Here is a 17,751-nt window from a genome sequence, read left to right on the forward strand (position 1 = left end):
GGCATCCTCGTCTTGCCCCACCCTGCAGGCCGTCAGCAATTTCCCACAGGTGGAACCCTGCCTGCCTCCCCGGGGAAGCGCAGGAGGGTAGGTGAGTGGTTGTGATGGGCAGGGGGACTAGGAGAAGAGATTCAGGACTTCGAGCCTGAACTCGGGACAACCTTGATCGCTTAACGAGCAATTGGAGCTTGGGCAGGGCACTTCCTTCTGAGCCTTAAAGTCACTCGCTGTAAAAATAGCGATAGAAACGCCTAAACTAGCGCCTAAACTAGCGCCTAAACTAGCTTGGGCAGGGCACTTCCTTCTGAGCCTTAAAGTCACTCGCTGTAAAAATAGCGATAGAAACGCCTAAACTAGCGCCTAAACTAGCTCAGCACCCGGCGTGCGGTGGGTACGCCGTAAATTTCCTTGCCTCTCCAGCCCTTCTCACGCGGAGCCTGAGCGTGGCCCTTGCACCACGCCGGCGCCGCACCGACCGCGCTGCACTGCACGCCTCCTCCCAAGCGCCCAAAGTGAGTTCCTTTCCTCGGAATGTCGCGTTTCGCCTCCTAGAAGCAGGGCCAGAGCGGCGGAGGTGTACCTTGCTCCTTGCGCAGCACGTATTTATCAAATGCCCACTGAGTGTTAGGCACTGCTGAGCATCGGGTTTACACTGGTGAATAAAACAGATGTGCGATGTAGAGCGTACAGTTTAGTGGGAGATGCAGACAGAAAGCAAGTAAAGTAAATAAATAGCAGTTGCAACACACACACACACTTCATATGCCTTTTCCCCCAGTTATTTTTCTCTTCAGTATTTAACACTAACATAACATGTTTTCTATTTTGATCTTATTTAATCACGCTCTCACTGGAATATAAGATCCATGAGGGCAAGGGATTTTGTTTCTTCACTGCTGTGAAACCTGCTCCTAGACCAGTGCCTGGCACATAGTAAATATATGTTTAACGAATGAATACATAATAATGTGATGAATAAGCAAATAGGGTACCTTCTAGAGAATGAGAAGGGGGTGGTTCAGGGAGGGCTCTGAGGGCAGGTGACCTTGAAGCAAGGCCTGAGGGTGAGGAGTTTTTTCCAGGCAGAGGCAACAACATGTCAAGGCCTGGCTTCTTAGACTGAAAAGGTAGAGGCTGAGAGAAGATGTGAACCTGGTCTTTAAAATTCATGACTGACGTGGCCAGCTTCTCTACTAATTTCCAAAATACTAGGGAGAGTGGGATTAGTAAAACATGGAGAAAGTAAATTTACAGCAAAGAAGGCTAAATAACCCTCACACTGTACAGCAGTTTACAGTTAATAGGGCTCCTTCACTTACCTCACTTTATCTCTGAAATACCTTTTGGGAGTAAGAAGTCAGCATACAGAGGGAATCAGATCTCATTCACTCTTAATACAAACCTGGTACATAACATGCAAGAAAAATGGGTTGACCTGATGTGACACCAAGCTAGGCTGCAAGCTCTGTGAAGGTAGAGCCCCTGTTTTATTAACCTCTGCTGTATCCCAGCACCTAGCACTGTGCCTGGCTCCCAGACCTTATATGTAAACTGAGTACTCACCACTCACCTGAGCCTTCCATATGCCAGGCTTGTGCTTGGTGGTAGAATACAGAAAGAATAAGATACCTGCTTGCCCTCAAGGGGTTCTCAACCTGCTAAACCTTCCTGAAATCATAGAACCAGCAGTAGAACCAGGTTTTCTTTCCTCTAAAGAGCAGCCTTTCCTCTATAAGAGAAAGATTTATTGCACACAGAGGAGCTACCCTTCTAAAACCAATGAAAGTAAGTGGTAAGAGAATTTGGACAAGTTCTGATCAGAAAAACACTGGGCACCACACAAGGAGATTGGATTGTATCTTGTAGGCAGTGGGGAACTATTGAAGCTTGCTAAGCAGGGGACTGTTGTGATCAGAGCTGGTGGGAGGTGTGCTGATTGATGGTGTAGGGGGAGACTGGAAGCACATCGTTTGGGCCCATGGGAAGCTCCAGTGTAAATGGGTGTGGAAAGCAGGAAAAGTGGGAAAGATCTTAAAGGTTAGGGCTCCTGGGAAGTGATTGGTAACCAAGAAACAGGACTTCACTGTCTTCTAGTAGGTGTGGTGGTTTGCTCCTCTGCTTTTGCACAGACTTGGCGCACACCTTGATTCTAGCACTTTATGCGCGAATGAAGCTACTGCCCTTGGGAAGCTCCAGGGTGCCCATAAAATTCCGTGGCAGTTTGGCAAGTTGGGTCCCTGTTGTGTGCCAGCCCAGTGCCAGGCACTGGGAATTGGAGATGAAGACACTCTCCTCCGCCCTCTAGAGCATGAAATCCGGGGAGAAAGAGCAGCCTGGAGTCTTAAGAGACCAGGTATGTGCACTAACTTTACCACTCCTGCTTCCTGGCCTCAGTTTTCTCCATTGTGAAATGAGGAAAAGCATGGCCTACTTATGTACAGCTGTCGAGAGGACTGAGTGAGGCAGTTCATCTATCTTATCCCGGTTCTTATCTGTTTAGTGGATGACTCCTCCAGGACAGAGATGAGTGTCAGTCACCTCTGTGTCCCAGCACCTCATTCAGCAGCCCCTGCCCAGTAAGTGTCTAAGAGGCAGGAATGAATAGGAGGAAATCAAAGACCGGAGCTTTTATTTTTTATTTATTTATATTTTTAAATTAATTTATTTACTTTTGGCTGCATTGGGTCTTCATTGCTGCACACAGACTTGCTGCGGCGAGCGGGGGCTACTCGTCGCTGCCGTGTGCAGGCTTCTCATTGAGGTGGCTTCTCTTGTTGCAGAGCACCAGCTCTAGGCGCATGGCCTTCAGTAGTTGTGGCATGCGGGCTCAGTAGTTGTGGCTCACGGGCTCTAGAGTGCAGGCTCAGTAGTTGTGGTGCACAGGCTTAGTTGCTCTGCAGCATGTGGGATCTTCCCCAACCTGGGCTCGAACTCGTGTCCCCTGCGTTGGCAAGCGGCTTCTTAACCACTGCGCCACCAGGGAAGTCCAAGACTGGAGCTTTTGGAGGAGTGATATTTACATCAAATAATGCTCTGGGACATCAGACTTCCCCTAAGTTCTGTTCTCAGACAAGAGGGAGAGAAGACCCTCTTTTACTTTGATTTGCCTGTGGATTTTTTAAAAATATTTATTTATTTATTTGACTGCACCGGGTCTTAGTTGTAGCACGCGGGATCTTTATAGCTGCGTGTGGGATCTTCATTGCAGTGTGCAGGATCTTTAGTTGTGGCATGCGGGATCTTTTAGTTGCAGCATGCAGGATCTAGTTCCCTGACCAGGGATTGAACCTGGGCCCCCTGCATTGGGAGCACAGAGTCTTAACAGCTGGACCACCAGAGAAGTCCCTGCCTGTGGAATTTTCAATGAATAGTTTCCTTACAGGTAAGATGATCAAGTCTATTTCTATATAAACTGTATAGTTCCACATATGAAGACAGAGAACCTTGATAAATCCCAAACTGCCCTCACAGAAACATCTCAGAATAAATCATAACCATTTAAATTTTCCTCCCTGATCTTTCTTTCAGACAATGTTTACCTAATGGCCCTGAAACCAAGCTCCTTTCCTTCTTCCTTTCATATAACATCCATATTTTTAAATGTACACTGTGCTAGTTCATAAAATGAATAAAAAACAGGTCTCTGCCCTCAAGGAGTTCACAGTCTCAAAAGAAGAGAAAACCACGTAAACATGTAATTTCTGAACAGTGTGAAATGCTATAGGGTAGAGATTCATTCACTGGAAGAGCATTTACTGAGCACCTACGGTGACCAGGGCTGGACCAAGTGCAGTGAGTGCTGCAGGAAGCAGGAAGCCAAGCAGGCCTTCAGAGGCTCCAGCCTGTTCTCTTCCTCTACCCACTCATCCCTCCCTTGTTGTCAGTTACCCAGAGCTCCATCTCCAGACTCAGGTACCTAGACCTATTTAATCCAACTGGCAGCTGGATTTTGCCCTTGGATGTCCCACAGGCACTCAGTGTACCTCAAACTGAACTTAACCATTTCCCCCACTTCCTCTTTCCCCTAAAACTCAACTTCTCTTGGACCCACTATCCACCCATGGATCCAAGCCAGACACCTGGATGTCCCTTCAACCCCTCTATCCCCCTCACCTGCTCACCTCACATCCATCAGTCTCTGTGTCCTGTTAATTACTGCTTCAGGATTTCTCTAATTGACGGCTGTCCTCTCGTCCTCCCTGAAGCTCCCCTGGTCCAGGTCCTCATTACCTCTCACCTGGACCATCATGACTTCCTCCTCCTCCTGTTTTCCTGTGATTGAAGAACAATATGTTCTGAGACCAGACAGAGCAGAGTTAAAGTCTCAGTGCCATCATTTGGGGACCTTTGTCACCCTGGGTAAGTTATTAAACCTCTCCAGACCCCAGTTTTCCCATCCATAAAATGACACCTCCAGGACTGGCCTTGTTGTAAAGATTAAATGAGATGCAGTAATTTGACAGGTGACTCACCAACAGTGGTGAGTGAAAGAAACCAGACACAGAAGAATGCATTCATATGATTCTGTTTAAAGGTAGAAACTAAGCAAACCTGATAAATAGTGGATAGGGTTGCAAATAAAGGTGTCACAACTAAGGAAAAACAAGGGAATGATTATATCAAAAGTCAGGGTGGGGCTTCCCTGGTGGCGCAGTGGTTGAGAGTCTGCCTGCCGATGCAGGTGACACGGGTTCGTGCCCCGGTCCGGGAGGATCCCACATGCCGCGGAGCGGCTGGGCCCGTGAGCCATGGCCACTGAGCCTGTGCGTCCGGAGCCTGTGCTCCGCAACGGGAGAGGCCACAACAGTGAGAGGCCCGTGTACCGCAAAAAAAAAAAAAGTCAGGGTGGTGGTAATGGGGAGCGGGGGTGTGATCAGGGAGGAACACAAATGTGTGGCTTCTGGGATGCCAGCAAGGTTCTTTTTACTTGAGTGAGTGGTGCTTACGAAAGGGTTATTTTATTTATTTTTATTTATAATTTATCTGTAATTTATTTTTATAACTTTTATAAATATTAAGTTGTACATAAATGTTGTACTTCATCATTTAAAATATTTTAAAAATTCAGTGAGATTTTCTATGTAATCTTAATCCAGCAGTCCTCAGAGCACACGAAGAGGTCAAGAAACCATGGTTGCCCGTTCCGATCGCTGTGCCCTGTCTCCCTCCCTCCCCCACCAGGCAGCAGATCCCAGGATTGATTCATCCCTGTCCCCAGTGCTCACACAGAGCTTGGCACCTGTAGGCCTCAGGGAGAATGAGCGGAATAGAGGTGACCAGAGTGTAACCACATGTTTTCCCTCTCCCAGGCTGGCAAGGGAGGAGGACCTGGGCCTACTCTGGGAAGAGCACCCAGTTGCCCACACCTCCTGCCTGACCAAGGCCCACTGACAATGGACAAGGGGGAGGAAGACGACGATGAGGAAGCCTGGCTGCAGCTTCGGCCGGTGGAGCCCTTGCCCTCCCAGTGCTGTGGCAGTGGCTGCTCACCCTGCGTGTTCGACCTCTACCAGCGAGACCTAGCAAGTTGGGAGGCAGCCCGAGCCAGCAAGGACAGGAGCCTGCTGAGTGGAGAAGAGACACAGGTGAGGGGGAGCAGCGTCCACCTGGCCTCAGCCCTATGCAGTGTACCTGCTCGCGGAAGCTTCCTTTGATTCTGTACAGCAGAGAGAAAAGAGTGAGCTTAATGGAAGCAGACTGACCCAGGTTCAAAGCCTGGCCTTGAGCTGGGGAATGGGGAATGGGGCAGGTGGCGAGGGGCGGTCCCAGGAGTGAATTGGGTGTGGGCATTTTACAGGAGAGGGAGATCTGTGAGTCGTGGCATTCAGAGAAGGCTTCCCGGAGGAGGTAGAGGTGGGGTGGAATATTAAGGACAGTGGCCTGAGACTTGGAAGACATGAATTTGAGTCCCTGCTCATGGTGTGACCTTGTACAAATAAGTCACTACCACTCAGGCCTCAGTTTCCCCACATATAAAATAAGGACATTGGATTAGATCATCCATTAGGTCCCATCAATTTCTAAATTGTGCAAATCTGGATTTTAGCAGGTTTGAAGGATGGGTAGGTCTTTCATACACTGGAGATGAGTGTTCTGGATAGAGGGCACAGCTTGAGCAAATAAAGACTCACAGGTAGGAAACCGCAAGGTATTCTTGGGGGTACAGAGAAAAGTCTGGTGTCTGATGCCTGGGAGATAAAATGAGACTTGGGGCCCATCCACAGGGCCCTTGAGTGTCCAGTTAAGGACCTTGCACTTTATCCTGGGGCTGAGGGGAGCCATACAAGGCTTCAGAGCAGGGTGAGCTCAATGTAAAGTGTTCTGGCATTCTTAGAGCCTGAAAGGGAAGTAAGGTGGGACTACGCTATTACAGAGAAAACTTATTGGCCTTGATAGCCTCTCCTTGTGGGGAGGATGCCCATGGATGCTTGCATGTCTCTTGAGTCCCAGCTTCTAGCTGTTGAATCTTTTCCTGTTGCAGAGCTGTCCCTCCAAGCTGAGCCCAGAGACCTTCCTAGCCTTCTGCATCAGTGCCACGGACAGACTCACTAAGGACACCTACCTTGTCCGGTTTGCATTACCTGGGAACAGCCGGCTCGGCTTGCGGCCTGGCCAGCACCTCATCCTACGGTACACTCAGGTAGTGGGAGGACCCAGGCTTTGCAGCCCTGCTCTGCCATTTGCTAGCTGTGTGGTCTAGGGCAACTTGCTTAACCTTCCTTAAACCTCCATTTGTCATCTTCAGAATAAACATAGTAATACATGACTCAGAGGGCTCTTGGAATTGAACTAGATAATGCATTTTCATAATAAATAATAATAACAGTAACAGCAAACACTATTTTAGCACTTAGTATCCAAGGCACAGTTCTGTGTGCTCATATGTATAAGCTCATTCAGCCCTCACAAAATCCTGTGTGGTAGACACCATTGTCATGCCCCGGAGGAAACTGAAGTCAGAGAGGTTTAGTAACTTCCCCAAGATCACACAGTTAGGAAATGTTGGAGCCAGGATTTGAAAGCAAGCAGTGTGGCTCCAGAGCTTGTGGTATTAACCTCATATGATTAGCACCAGTTGATAGAGAAGACACTGTTGTTGAAAATAAGGGAGTTTCCCAGTATCACACAGCTAATAAGGATTCAAACCCAAACAGCCCGCCTCCTGAGTTACACCCTTCATTCCTCTGAACTTCCTTCTTCCTTCCAGCTTACTTTTGTACTCTTCTCCCACCTTGATCCCCACCTCCACCTACACAGGGACAGGACCCTTTGGGACCTCCAGATGGAGGTGACTGCCAGGCAGTTGACTCTCTGGGTCTGAAGCTCAGCAGAGAAATCTGAGCTGCAGACGTGGATCTGGGAATCATCCAGGTATATTGTTATGGATGGCATTTGGGAGCATGTGGGGCATGGAAAGAGGGAGGGAGGTAGGACCGAACCCTGGCAACTCCAGCATTTATGGTGTTGGCAAGAGGAGGCAGAGCCATCAAGGGAGATGGAAAGTCTAGCCAGTACTTGCCTCGCACTGACCCCTGGTGTTTGTGCCCAGCTTGTTCTGGCCTGTGGCCTGGCTGACGGTCCTTAAAGGTCACTGTTCCAGTGGACAAGAGGGGCACAGAACAGGTCACAGCCCCAAGCAACCCTCCATCCATAAGTCAGGGATGCCCAGAACTACCTGCCTCTAGTCTGGCCCCTCTTTGTCACTCCAGTGACATTCCTAACACATGCAGCTGACCACATCCCTCCTCATTCAGCCCCCTTCTGGCACTCCACAGTGCCTCCCCAGTGACACTGTAACCCAAGGCCCCAGCCTCCTTGCCCAGCAAGTTCTTCTCCACACCCCCCCAACCACCCCCATACGTGCCCCTTGTTCCAGCCCCGAGGTCCACTCGCCAGTTCCTGGCTTGCCCTACATTATCCTACCTCTAAGCCTTTGCCCAGGCTGTTCCCTCTGCCTGGAATTACTTTACTTCCTGCCCATTGTTACCTGTTAGTGGCCTGCTTGTCCTTTAAGACCTTCTGAGCTCAAGGCCTTCTGAGGTTCCCTAGGTGAGAGTGCCTGTCACTTTTACCCCTGTCATAGCAAATGTCACAGTGCCCTTTGCATCCGAGCCATGCCATATGTTCTGTTTGTTATTTCCTTGTTTTTTTCTGTAAGCATTTATTGAATATTTCTGCCCAACTTTTGATACATTGGGACAGGCCTTTTTAATCTTTGCATACCTCAAAGAAGAAAATTTTGTACATAGTAGGGCTCAAGAGAGGAGTGCTTAGGTGCTCCAGGGAAGCTCTGAGTAGTGGTAAGGAACCCAGACCTGGAGGCAGACACAGCTACAGATGAATTCTAGCTGTGTGACCTCAGGCAGGTGACATCCCTTCTCTAAGCCTTGGTTTCCTCATTTTGGTTATTGTTTGAAATAAATGAGATACTGCATATAGTATACTTGGTGCATCATAGGCATCTACTGCAACATGGCTGCTCTTATTATTACTCACGATCGTGCTCCTGGCCCCCTTGTTGATAACGCTGGAGGGGATTCATGCATGGGGTCAGGCTTTGGACTAGGGCACCCTTGAGGATCCTTTCACTTCTGTTGCTCCTGGCATGCGGTCGTGTTTGATAAATGTTAAACGCTTGTTAAATATACTTATTTTTATCTTGATCATTCTGTGGTCGAGGAGAGGTCAAGAAAAACCCCAGTGATGTCCTAAAATAGCTCACATCATCAGTGTACTTTTTTTTTTTAATTTATTTTGGCTGCGTTAGGTCTTCATTGCTGTGCGCGGGCTTTCTCTAGTTGCAGTGAGCGGGGGCTGCTCTTTGTTGCGGTGCGCGGGCTGCTCATTGCGGTGGCTTCTCTTGTTGTGGAGCACGGGATCTAGGCGTGCGGGCTTCAGTAGTTGTGGCTCGCGGGCTCCAGAGCGCAGGCTCAGTAGCTGTGGTGCACTGGCTTAGTTGCTCCGTGGCATGCGGGATCTTCCCAGACCAGGGCTTGAACCCGTGTCCCCTGCGTTGGCAGGTGGATTCTTAACCACTGCGCCACCAGGGAAGCCCATCAGTGTACTTTTTGAAGCACTTTTTCATCTGTGACCCCTGTGGAGCTACACAGCAGGGGCATAGACAGTTGTCCCCATTTTACAGAAGGGGCAGCTGAGGGTTTAAATGACCTGCCCAGGGTCTCACAGCCAGCATGTGGCAGTGGGGGGTGCCCAGTGCTCTTTCTTCTGCTCCATCTTGCCTGCCCCTCAATGAGGACCACTGGGGATGACTGGGCCCCCACCTTCACTTTCACCAGCCTGGCACAGATTCGGTACTCTGAGGGTTTGTTGAATAACTGGCTGACTGCCTGACTGAGTGCTTCTCTTTCCCAGAGGGATAGTAGATGGCTTAGAAATTCAGAGAGCCTATACGCCCATCAGCCCTGCCAACGCAAAAGGATACTTTGAAGTTTTAATCAAGGTGAGCCAACTCACACGGATGCTCTAAGAGGCTGTGGACTGGACCTCCATTTGCCAGCTTGGTCAGGGTGGGGCACTGCCCTCTGACATGGGAAAAGCCAGCGCTCACATGGGAGGAGGCTGGCTTGAGGGAAGAGCAAGGACAATGAAAGAGACCTTTTCTCATCTCCTCCTCTCCTGGGGAAAGGAGGCTACTGGTCCACCAACAGAGGGCATGTTCCTGATAGATTTTATGGAAAACAGGCTTGGACTGAGAAAAGTAAAGCTGTTCCTCCTCACCTTCTTCCCTATTGATGAAGTGTAAGCACTGAGCCGGGAAAAGGGGAACCAAGTCATGTGCACCTACTGTGTGCTGGGCACGGGTGTCCAGGGAGAGTCAGACACGGTGCCCGCCCTCAGACAGGGGCCAGACTGGGACAGTACAAGGTGGTAGATGCTGTGACAGGAGGCCCCAACCCAACTCAGGGCAGCTGGGGCTGCAGGGAAGGTGAGCTGGGCTTCCCAGAGGAAGCTGTGTGTCTGAGCTGTATGTTTAAGCTCAGGAGTGGGAAGGAAGCTCTGAGTGCTGTATCAGCACGTACAGTGGCAAAGGAGGCATGATTTGGGGAACTGTTAGTCATTTGTCCTGGAACACTTTTGTAGGCAAAAGATGGGACATGGAGGACCTTGGGGGCCAAAGTAACCTGAAATCATCTCGCAGGTGGGTTGGCAGGGGTCGGGGCATTTGAGTTGGGCCTTGAGGGAGGAATACAAGTTAGCAGTGGCATTCCAGGGGGATGGATAACCGAAGGCAGGGAGGGGTGAAATAGAGCAGGGTCTTCTGGGAACTGTACCCAATCTGAGTGGCGGGAGGAGAGTTGCTTGTAGGGGCAGCTGAGATGGGTGGGGAAATTGGCAGAGATGAGATGAACAAAGTGGGCTGGATGCAAAATATCCCAGAGATGCAAGGAATAGGCAACAAATGTATAAGACGTCATGAAGGTCCAATTATGTGCAAAAACAATTAGGTTGAACTACGTGAAATTACTGACATGCTAACATTTTCGACTCACAGAAACAGCAGTTTCATATGGGTCAGCCTAATACATAGCTCTAGATCATTTCCCAAACGGAATCCTAGGGGACACCTATATTTAGGAATAGTTTTCACATCCTTTGTCTTGTAGGACAGGAATTATCCCCATTTCACTGATAAGCAAACTGAGGCCCCAGGAGGGCCTGAGGCTCCCCAGGTAGTAAGAAGTACAGCTGGAAGGTGAGCCCTGGCCTTCTGACTCCAGGTCCCCAGCACCGTCTCTGGCTCCCAACCATCCCCGCCTGCCTTCAGAGCTGGAGTATTTATTCCCTCACACATAAGCTTGGATGGGATCCCTTTTCCACGCAACTGTTTGTCTGGGAGATTCCACAAATCCTCTCCAAATGGCCTGCTTCCCCAAGCTGCTTGTCTGGGTGTGTTGCTATTGAAAGGATAAGCCTGGAGACAGTTCTTCAGGGCAGCTGGATTTCTCCCAGCTGCAAGGCTGATTTTCTCCTTCGTTTACCGGAAAGCCTCTCTTTAGAGAGATGCTTAATTATCCCTAAGCCGCTGGCTGGGAAGATCTGGAAATGTCTTTGCAAATTGGGAAGGCAGGCGGGTTTTGTAAGGTTTACCCTCCCATGTAGATGGAAAGGAGGAGCTCTCATTTCTCTGGCACCTTCTGGGCACCAGGTACTGCTTCTAGCTCTTTATTTTAATTATCTCGTTTCAACCTCATAATCACCCTGCAGAGTAGATCATATTCTCCCCACTTTACAGATGAAGAAACTGAAGCCCAGAGAGATGATGTCATTGTCCCAAGGTCCCTGGGGTAATATGATCTCAAGTGGAAGAACAAGTTCAGTGTCAGTTCTGTTTAACAAGTGTGTATTGAGCATTTACTCTGTGCCAGGCTCCGTGTGGGTGCCAGAGGCACAGAAAAATCCTTCTTCTCCTTGAGTGCTATCTGTGCCATAGGGCCCCTAAGGCCACCCCTGGGGCTGTGCCTCCCCGAGACTGGGGCCACAAAACAAGGTGTGCGCTGAAATATAGCCTCCAGCAACTTAGGAGAAAAACTGTAGCCTCCTCCCCAGACCTCTTCAGGTAAGTGGAAGACTTCCCTTGCTTTATGCATGTGGTGCCCAAGGAAGGCAGGGATGGTACCAGAAGTAGCTGTGGGTGCTCAAAAGCATGTCTGGTGACCAAAGCCCAGTCTCTCCTTCAAGCCTGGTTATAATTTCTCCAGACACCCTTCCTGGGCTGTCTTACCCCTGACCATACCACACCTGATGCCCAGAATTCTCTCTGCCCTCCTTCCCGCATCCCCAGTGAGTTTGAGTCTACCCAGTCTTCAAGGTCCAGCTTAGCTTTCCCCTCCAGGAAGCTGTCCTCGATCCCACTCCATTGGAAGTGACTGCACCTCCTCAGGGCTCTCCTAGCACTTCATCCTTCTCACGGGGGGTTAGGTGGTCTCTACCTTTTATATGTCTGAGACTTAGGTCCCTCTTAGATTGTGAGCTCCTTAAAGGGAGGGCCTGAATCTGGGTTCATTCATTCATTCAGATGTTTAAGTCCTTTCCATGACTCAGGCACTGGCTGCCTCCATGGAGCCTAAGGTCCAGCTGTCTCCCCTGCAGCCCCAGCCTGGTGCCTGACAGGGTCAGGGCAGTGTGCACTTCCCCCATGGAGGAATCCCCTCCACAATCTTCCCTTTTTTCATCCAGCCAGAAGACAGTGCAGGGATATGCAGAGATTGCAAATGAGGCGGACTCCAGCCCATAAATATATTTGGTCTTGGCCTGCACAGTGTTTTAAAATTTTGAATTAATTGCCAGCATTTCAAAAATGGGAAAATTTTCACAAAAATATGGATTTCCTACCCCTCTTAGAGAGTCAGAAGATCTGGCATCGCTGGCCCCACGGACTGTGTACTGGAATTTGCAGAGTGGTTTCCTCCTTTAGAAAGAGTATTCACTCACCAATTTACTGTAGTCCCCACCACTCACTCTTGTCTCCCTGATGCTGAGACTGTTAGTTGCCATCAATCATCTCATACCCAGTTCTTCAGTCAGTTATGTTACCCACATGGCCATTGTAGTTATTTGGTTTGAGACCTCTGTAGTTAAGGCTGTAGGTCTTATGGATTCTCATCCCAGTCTTACCATTTACCTTCTGTGTAAGCTTCTTGGCCTCACCTGAAAACGGGGAACGACAGTACCAACTTCATGGATAATTAGGATTAAATGACACAACACGTGTAAAGCACTGGGAGTGCAGGAAGGGCTCCACTTTCGAGGCTGATGTGGTTTGTATTGGCAACATGTGCCTGTCTTAATGAGGTCTCCCTTCGTTTCCTCCCAGTGCTACCAGACAGGGCTGATGTCCCAGTATGTGGAGTCCTGGAAAGCAGGAGACACGGCTTTCTGGCGAGGACCTTTCGGAGGCTTCTTCTATAAACCAAACCAGGTCAGTGCCTGCACTAAGTCCTCAGGAGACCCCTCCCAGCTTAGCTTCCAGGAATGTGGTTCTCATGTTTCAGGCCATAGAATCTCACTGTGCCATTCTTCTTCAGCCCAAACCTAATCCCAAGAGTATCCTTGGGGTTGGACATGGGAGGAGGTGGGAATAGGCGCTAAGAAACAAAACTGCCTGCCCATGTTCCAGAACCATCCTTGCCTGCCCATTGCAATTCAGACTATGAGCTAGGTATTTAGGGTCCTTATGCCATCTGACTCTCAGATATCTTTCCAGTTTCACGTTCCATTTACAAGACTATGAGACCACTCCCTAAATACACCCTGTGGCTCACTGCTTGGGAACCCCCTGCTTCCCAACCCAAAGGCTCTTCCCCTCATCTTCACGGCATGTTCACATCCTCCCCTGACATTCCCAGGAAGAATCAGTAATTTCTCATCGGTTGGTGCATATCTGGAAAGCAGTTTGACAGTATGCACTGGGAGTCTTAGGAATCTTCACACCCTTGACGCAGTGCTTCCACTTCTGAAGTCTGTCCTATGGAAAGAATCCAAAATGCTGCCTCTTGCACATGTTCATTGCGGCTTTATCTATAATAGCAAGAAGTTGGAGACAACTGAACATCCAACAACAGAACAGTTAAGTACACTGGGTTACAGATACGTGATAGACTATTATCTTGGATTTTAAAATTATGTTTATAAATGATGTTAATGCTTAAGCTGTAAGATCAAGTGACAAACACTAGGTAAACTGAATATACAATGTTAGGAAACTAAGTTAAATTGCACAGAAAATATATATATATTTTTAAAGAATTCCTTTTCTTTCTTCCTTCCTTCCTTCCTTCCTTCCTTCCTTCCTTCCTTCCTTCCTTCCTTCCTTCCTTCCTTCCTTCCCTCCCTCCCTCCCTCCCTCCCTCCCTCCCTCCCTCCCTCCTTCCTTCCTTCCTTCCTTCCTTCCTTCCTTCCTTCCTCACCGCATGGCATGCGGGATCTTAGTTCCCCAACCAGGGATTGAACCCAGGCCCCCTGCGGTGGAAGTGCAGAGTCTTAACCACTGGACCACCAGGGAAGTCCCCAGAAAAAATATTTTTTTAAAAAAAGCAATAAAATGTTAGCAGCTCTGGGTAGTGGAATTATGGGTGATTTTTATTTTCTTCATTATGTTTTCCAAATTATCCATAATGAGTACCTGTTACCTTTATAATTAGGAAAACAAAGTAAAACAAAAACAAATGGAAAAGAACAAATCATTTTTCCTCTCCATTCTTTTTTTTTTAATTGAAGTACAGTTGATTTACAATGTTGTGTTAGTTTCAAGTGTACAGCAAAGTGATTCAGTTATACATGCATATATATGTGTGCATATATATGTATATACACACACACACACACACACACACACACACACACACTCATATACATCTATTCTTTTTCAGATTCTTTTCCCTTATAGGTTATTACAAAGTATTGAGTATAGTTCCCTGTGCTATACAGCAGGTCCTTGTTGGTTATCTGTTTTATATACGGTAGTGTATATATGTTAATCCCAAACTCCTAATTTATCCCTCCTCTCCCTTCCCCTTTGGTAACCATAAGTTTGTTTTCTATGTCTGTGGGTCCATTCTTTTTGTTTAATTTAAAAATAGCTTTTATTGGTATTTTCCTTACTACAAATGCAGTACCTGTTCATTACCAAAAAAAATTCAGCAGATATAAAGAAGCTAAAAGAGACTTCCCTGGTGGTCCAGTGGTTAAGACTCTTCACTTCCACTGGCAGGGGGCATGGGTTCGATCCCTGGTCGGGGATGTTCCGCGTGCTGCCTGGTACAGGCAAAAAAATTTTTTTAAATAAAAAAAATAAATAAAGAAGCTAAAAGAAGAAATAAAGAATACCTGCAGGCCATCTTCCTGGACATACCTTGGCATACCTTCCTACCTTGGCATCCACAGACCCCACTGGAAAGCCCTGCACTTCCTGTCTGGGAGGGTGTAGGGCCCAGCCATGAGGGAAAAGACATGGTGTGTCACACATGAGCACTTGGCTGCTGAAACTGTGGCTAAGGCTTGGCTCTGCTCCTGTGAGGATGCTGGGATGCAGCCCAGTCTTGCCACTCTGCAGCCATCTTCAATGCAGATGGATCACGTTAGCCCTGAGACATTCCACAGACTTATCATAGGTATTCACCCAGGGCCAGGCCAGTGCTGGACCCTGGGGGCTCAGAGATGGGTCAGATGAGTCCTGTCCTCCAGAAGCTCACAGTCTGATGGGGAGACAGGCCCACAAATAAATGACAACAACACAGTGTGACAAGTGTGAAGAGGGATGCACAGAGGGCTGTGGGAACACAGGAAGGACCCCTCACCTGCCCCTGGCTCAGAGAGGGCTCCCCAGAGGAGAGCCTGGGCAGTGATGGGAGAAAGGGGGAGCATGGCACACCCTGTGACTGGGAGGCTGGGAGAGCATGAACACAGGACAGGATGATGGGCTAGCAGTAGGGCTCAGTGAGGGAAGGAATCTAATTGTATTAAGCCCCATGCTCCATACCAGGCACTTGATTATTTTTTTAATTTTATTTTAGAATTTATTTTATTTTATGTATTTGGTTTTTTTGGCTGCATTCGGTCTTTGTTGCTGCACGTGGGCTTTCTCTCTAGTTGCGGTGAGCGGGGGCTACTCTTCGTTGCACTGTGGTGGCTTCTCTTGTTGCGGAGCATGGGCTCTGGGTGCGCGGGCTTCAGTAGTTGCGGCATGAGGGCTCAGTAGTTGCAGCTCGTGGGCTCTAGAGCACAGGCTCAGTAGTTGTGGCACACGGGCTTAGTTGCTCCGCGACATGTGGGATCCTCCTGGACCAGGGATCGAACCTGTGTCCCCTGCACTGGAAGGCAGATTCTTAACCACTGCACCACCAGGGAAGTCCCATACCAGGCACTTTATGTCATCTCTTTAATCCTCATGACAGTTCTGAGATAGGTGCTATTCTGGGGAGGTGCTGTTATTTTCTTACCAGTGAAGAAACCAAGGCTCAGAGAGGTGAGAGAACGTGCCCAGATCGCGTGACTGGGGGTTTTCCTGCAGATCTGCCAGACTCCTGATAGTCCAGGAAGCATTCCATGCAGTAGTGTGGTGTGCAGTGGCTGTCACTAAAGCTGGTGAACACTCAGACTGCGCACAGAGGCCTAATCTCTAGAAGGATGTCGGTGAATACCTCACTGTGCGGGTCAGGCACTAACCTTCTAGGCACTGATCTTAAAGAGGCCTAGAGCCAGGAAACAGGTTTGGTGATGGGGAGCTGATGGAACAGGTGCCTCTTGGGAGCTCACTTTGATTGCCTGGCTCTCTGTGCCAGGCACTGAGGTATAGTATCTCATTTAGTCCAGAGATGAGCAGGCTCAGGGTCCAAGCCAGGGGCCTCCGACCTCTGCAGGGTTGCCCCGGGGCAGAGGAAGCAGCCCGGAGGGCAGGGCTGGGATGGCAGTGGGAGAGCAAAGCTTTGGTGGGAACAGGTGTCAGCTCAGTGTCAGGTGGGAAGCCTTCCCTGGCAAGGGGAGTCGGTCTGTAATGGAGCAGACTTCCTTGGGAGGCAGTGGACTGCCTATCAGCAGAAGTATGTAAGCAGAGTCCCGAGGGGATGCTTTAGAAGGCAGCCAAGCCACTTGCAGGATGACTGCACCATCATGTTCCCTTTCAGCCTCCAGATTCCATGATTTCTGTTCCATAGTCCTCATAAGCTGTAGCCTTTCACAGGCAAGGATGGTTTTCTGGAGGAGGTAGAGAGGCGAACTCAGATGGGTGGGACACCCAGGAAGGGCAGTGCCATCCAGTTCAGACAAGCCCAAGAAAAGCCCCCGTACTGGATGGCTGGGGTCAGACCCCTTCCCAGCCCACCCCTGTCATATACCGTCCTGTTCCCTAGTATGGTGAGCTCCTCATGCTGGCTGCTGGCACTGGCCTGGCCCCCATGGTGCCCATCCTGCAGAGCATCACAGACAACGCAGAGGATGAGACCTTCATCACCCTGGTCGGCTGCTTCAAGACCTTTGAGGGCATCTACCTGAAAACCTTCCTCCGGGAGCAGGCTCGTTTCTGGAATGTCCGCACCTTCTTTGTACTCAGCCAGGTGAGGCCAGGGGGATGATTTCCTTCCCTGATTGAGACTCTACTGTCCCCTGCACCCATCTTGAGGACATGCTGTGGGCTCTCTGCCCTGTGCCGTAATAGTCATCCCTGCCACTGGTGGAACCCCCAGTGTGTGCCTGGCAAGGAAGGCAGGTGTTGCCGTGTTCATTATGCAGATGAGGCAACTGACGCTCAGAGGTGAAGGCACCAGCTGGTGTCGTGCTGCCAGACAGGGTGAAGCCAGGATACGAACCCGAGACTGTCTGCTTCCAGAGCGCCAGCTCTCACCCACCATGGTTTGCTGCCTGCCATCCACCCTCTGGCATCCTCTGTTGTATGGGCGGGGGGCCTGGTTGTAGAATCAGTGGGCCAGGCACAGACGTCCTCTGGCTGTGATAGCTCCTTGAGGCAGGGACCACGTGTCTGGATCACCACGCTTTCAATGCTTTGCACAGCACCAGGCATGGAGTAGGCACTCACCCGGGCAATGGCTGGTGGAGTAAACCGGGTCCAGTTCACTGCATTTGTTAGGGTCTTTTCCACATCACTTTGTTCCCACCTGGGAACAAAGCTGCTTTCAAATCCTCCAAGTTACAGCCACTCTAGCTGGAAGCAGCTTTGCCTCCTGAGCCCTCTTCCCTCTGGTTCCCCATCCCCTCCATTCATTCAAGCCACCCCTC

At 49.4% G+C, this 17,751-nt stretch overlaps 1 protein-coding gene across 7 annotated transcripts in view; it reads left to right on the plus strand.

The window, feature by feature from the left end:
- The first annotated feature begins 37 nt into the window (after positions 1 to 37).
- LOC114899084 (NADH-cytochrome b5 reductase-like) overlaps positions 38 to 17,751 on the plus strand; it is a 26,055-nt gene continuing 8,341 nt past the window's right edge. The window contains exons 1-7 of one of the 7 annotated variants that reach the window (XM_029229474.1): positions 114 to 512; positions 2,130 to 2,353; positions 5,310 to 5,585; positions 6,482 to 6,630; positions 9,373 to 9,460; positions 12,836 to 12,940; positions 16,869 to 17,072. In XM_029229474.1, coding sequence (XP_029085307.1) covers positions 2,309 to 2,353; positions 5,310 to 5,585; positions 6,482 to 6,630; positions 9,373 to 9,460; positions 12,836 to 12,940; positions 16,869 to 17,072 — 867 coding nt within the window. In that variant the 5' untranslated portion in view covers positions 114 to 512; positions 2,130 to 2,308. Of the gene's footprint in view, positions 92 to 113; positions 2,354 to 3,334; positions 3,383 to 5,309; positions 5,586 to 6,481; positions 6,641 to 9,372; positions 9,461 to 12,835; positions 12,941 to 16,868; positions 17,073 to 17,751 lie in introns of those variants that run through there. The other 6 variants (XM_029229476.1, XM_029229478.1, XM_029229473.1 and 3 more) reach the window with 6 other exon arrangements.

This window comes from Monodon monoceros, unplaced genomic scaffold, assembly GCF_005190385.1.
Source record: "Monodon monoceros isolate NGI ecotype Baffin Bay Population unplaced genomic scaffold, NGI_Narwhal_1 Super_Scaffold_18, whole genome shotgun sequence".
Classification (NCBI taxonomy): domain Eukaryota; kingdom Metazoa; phylum Chordata; class Mammalia; order Artiodactyla; family Monodontidae; genus Monodon; species Monodon monoceros.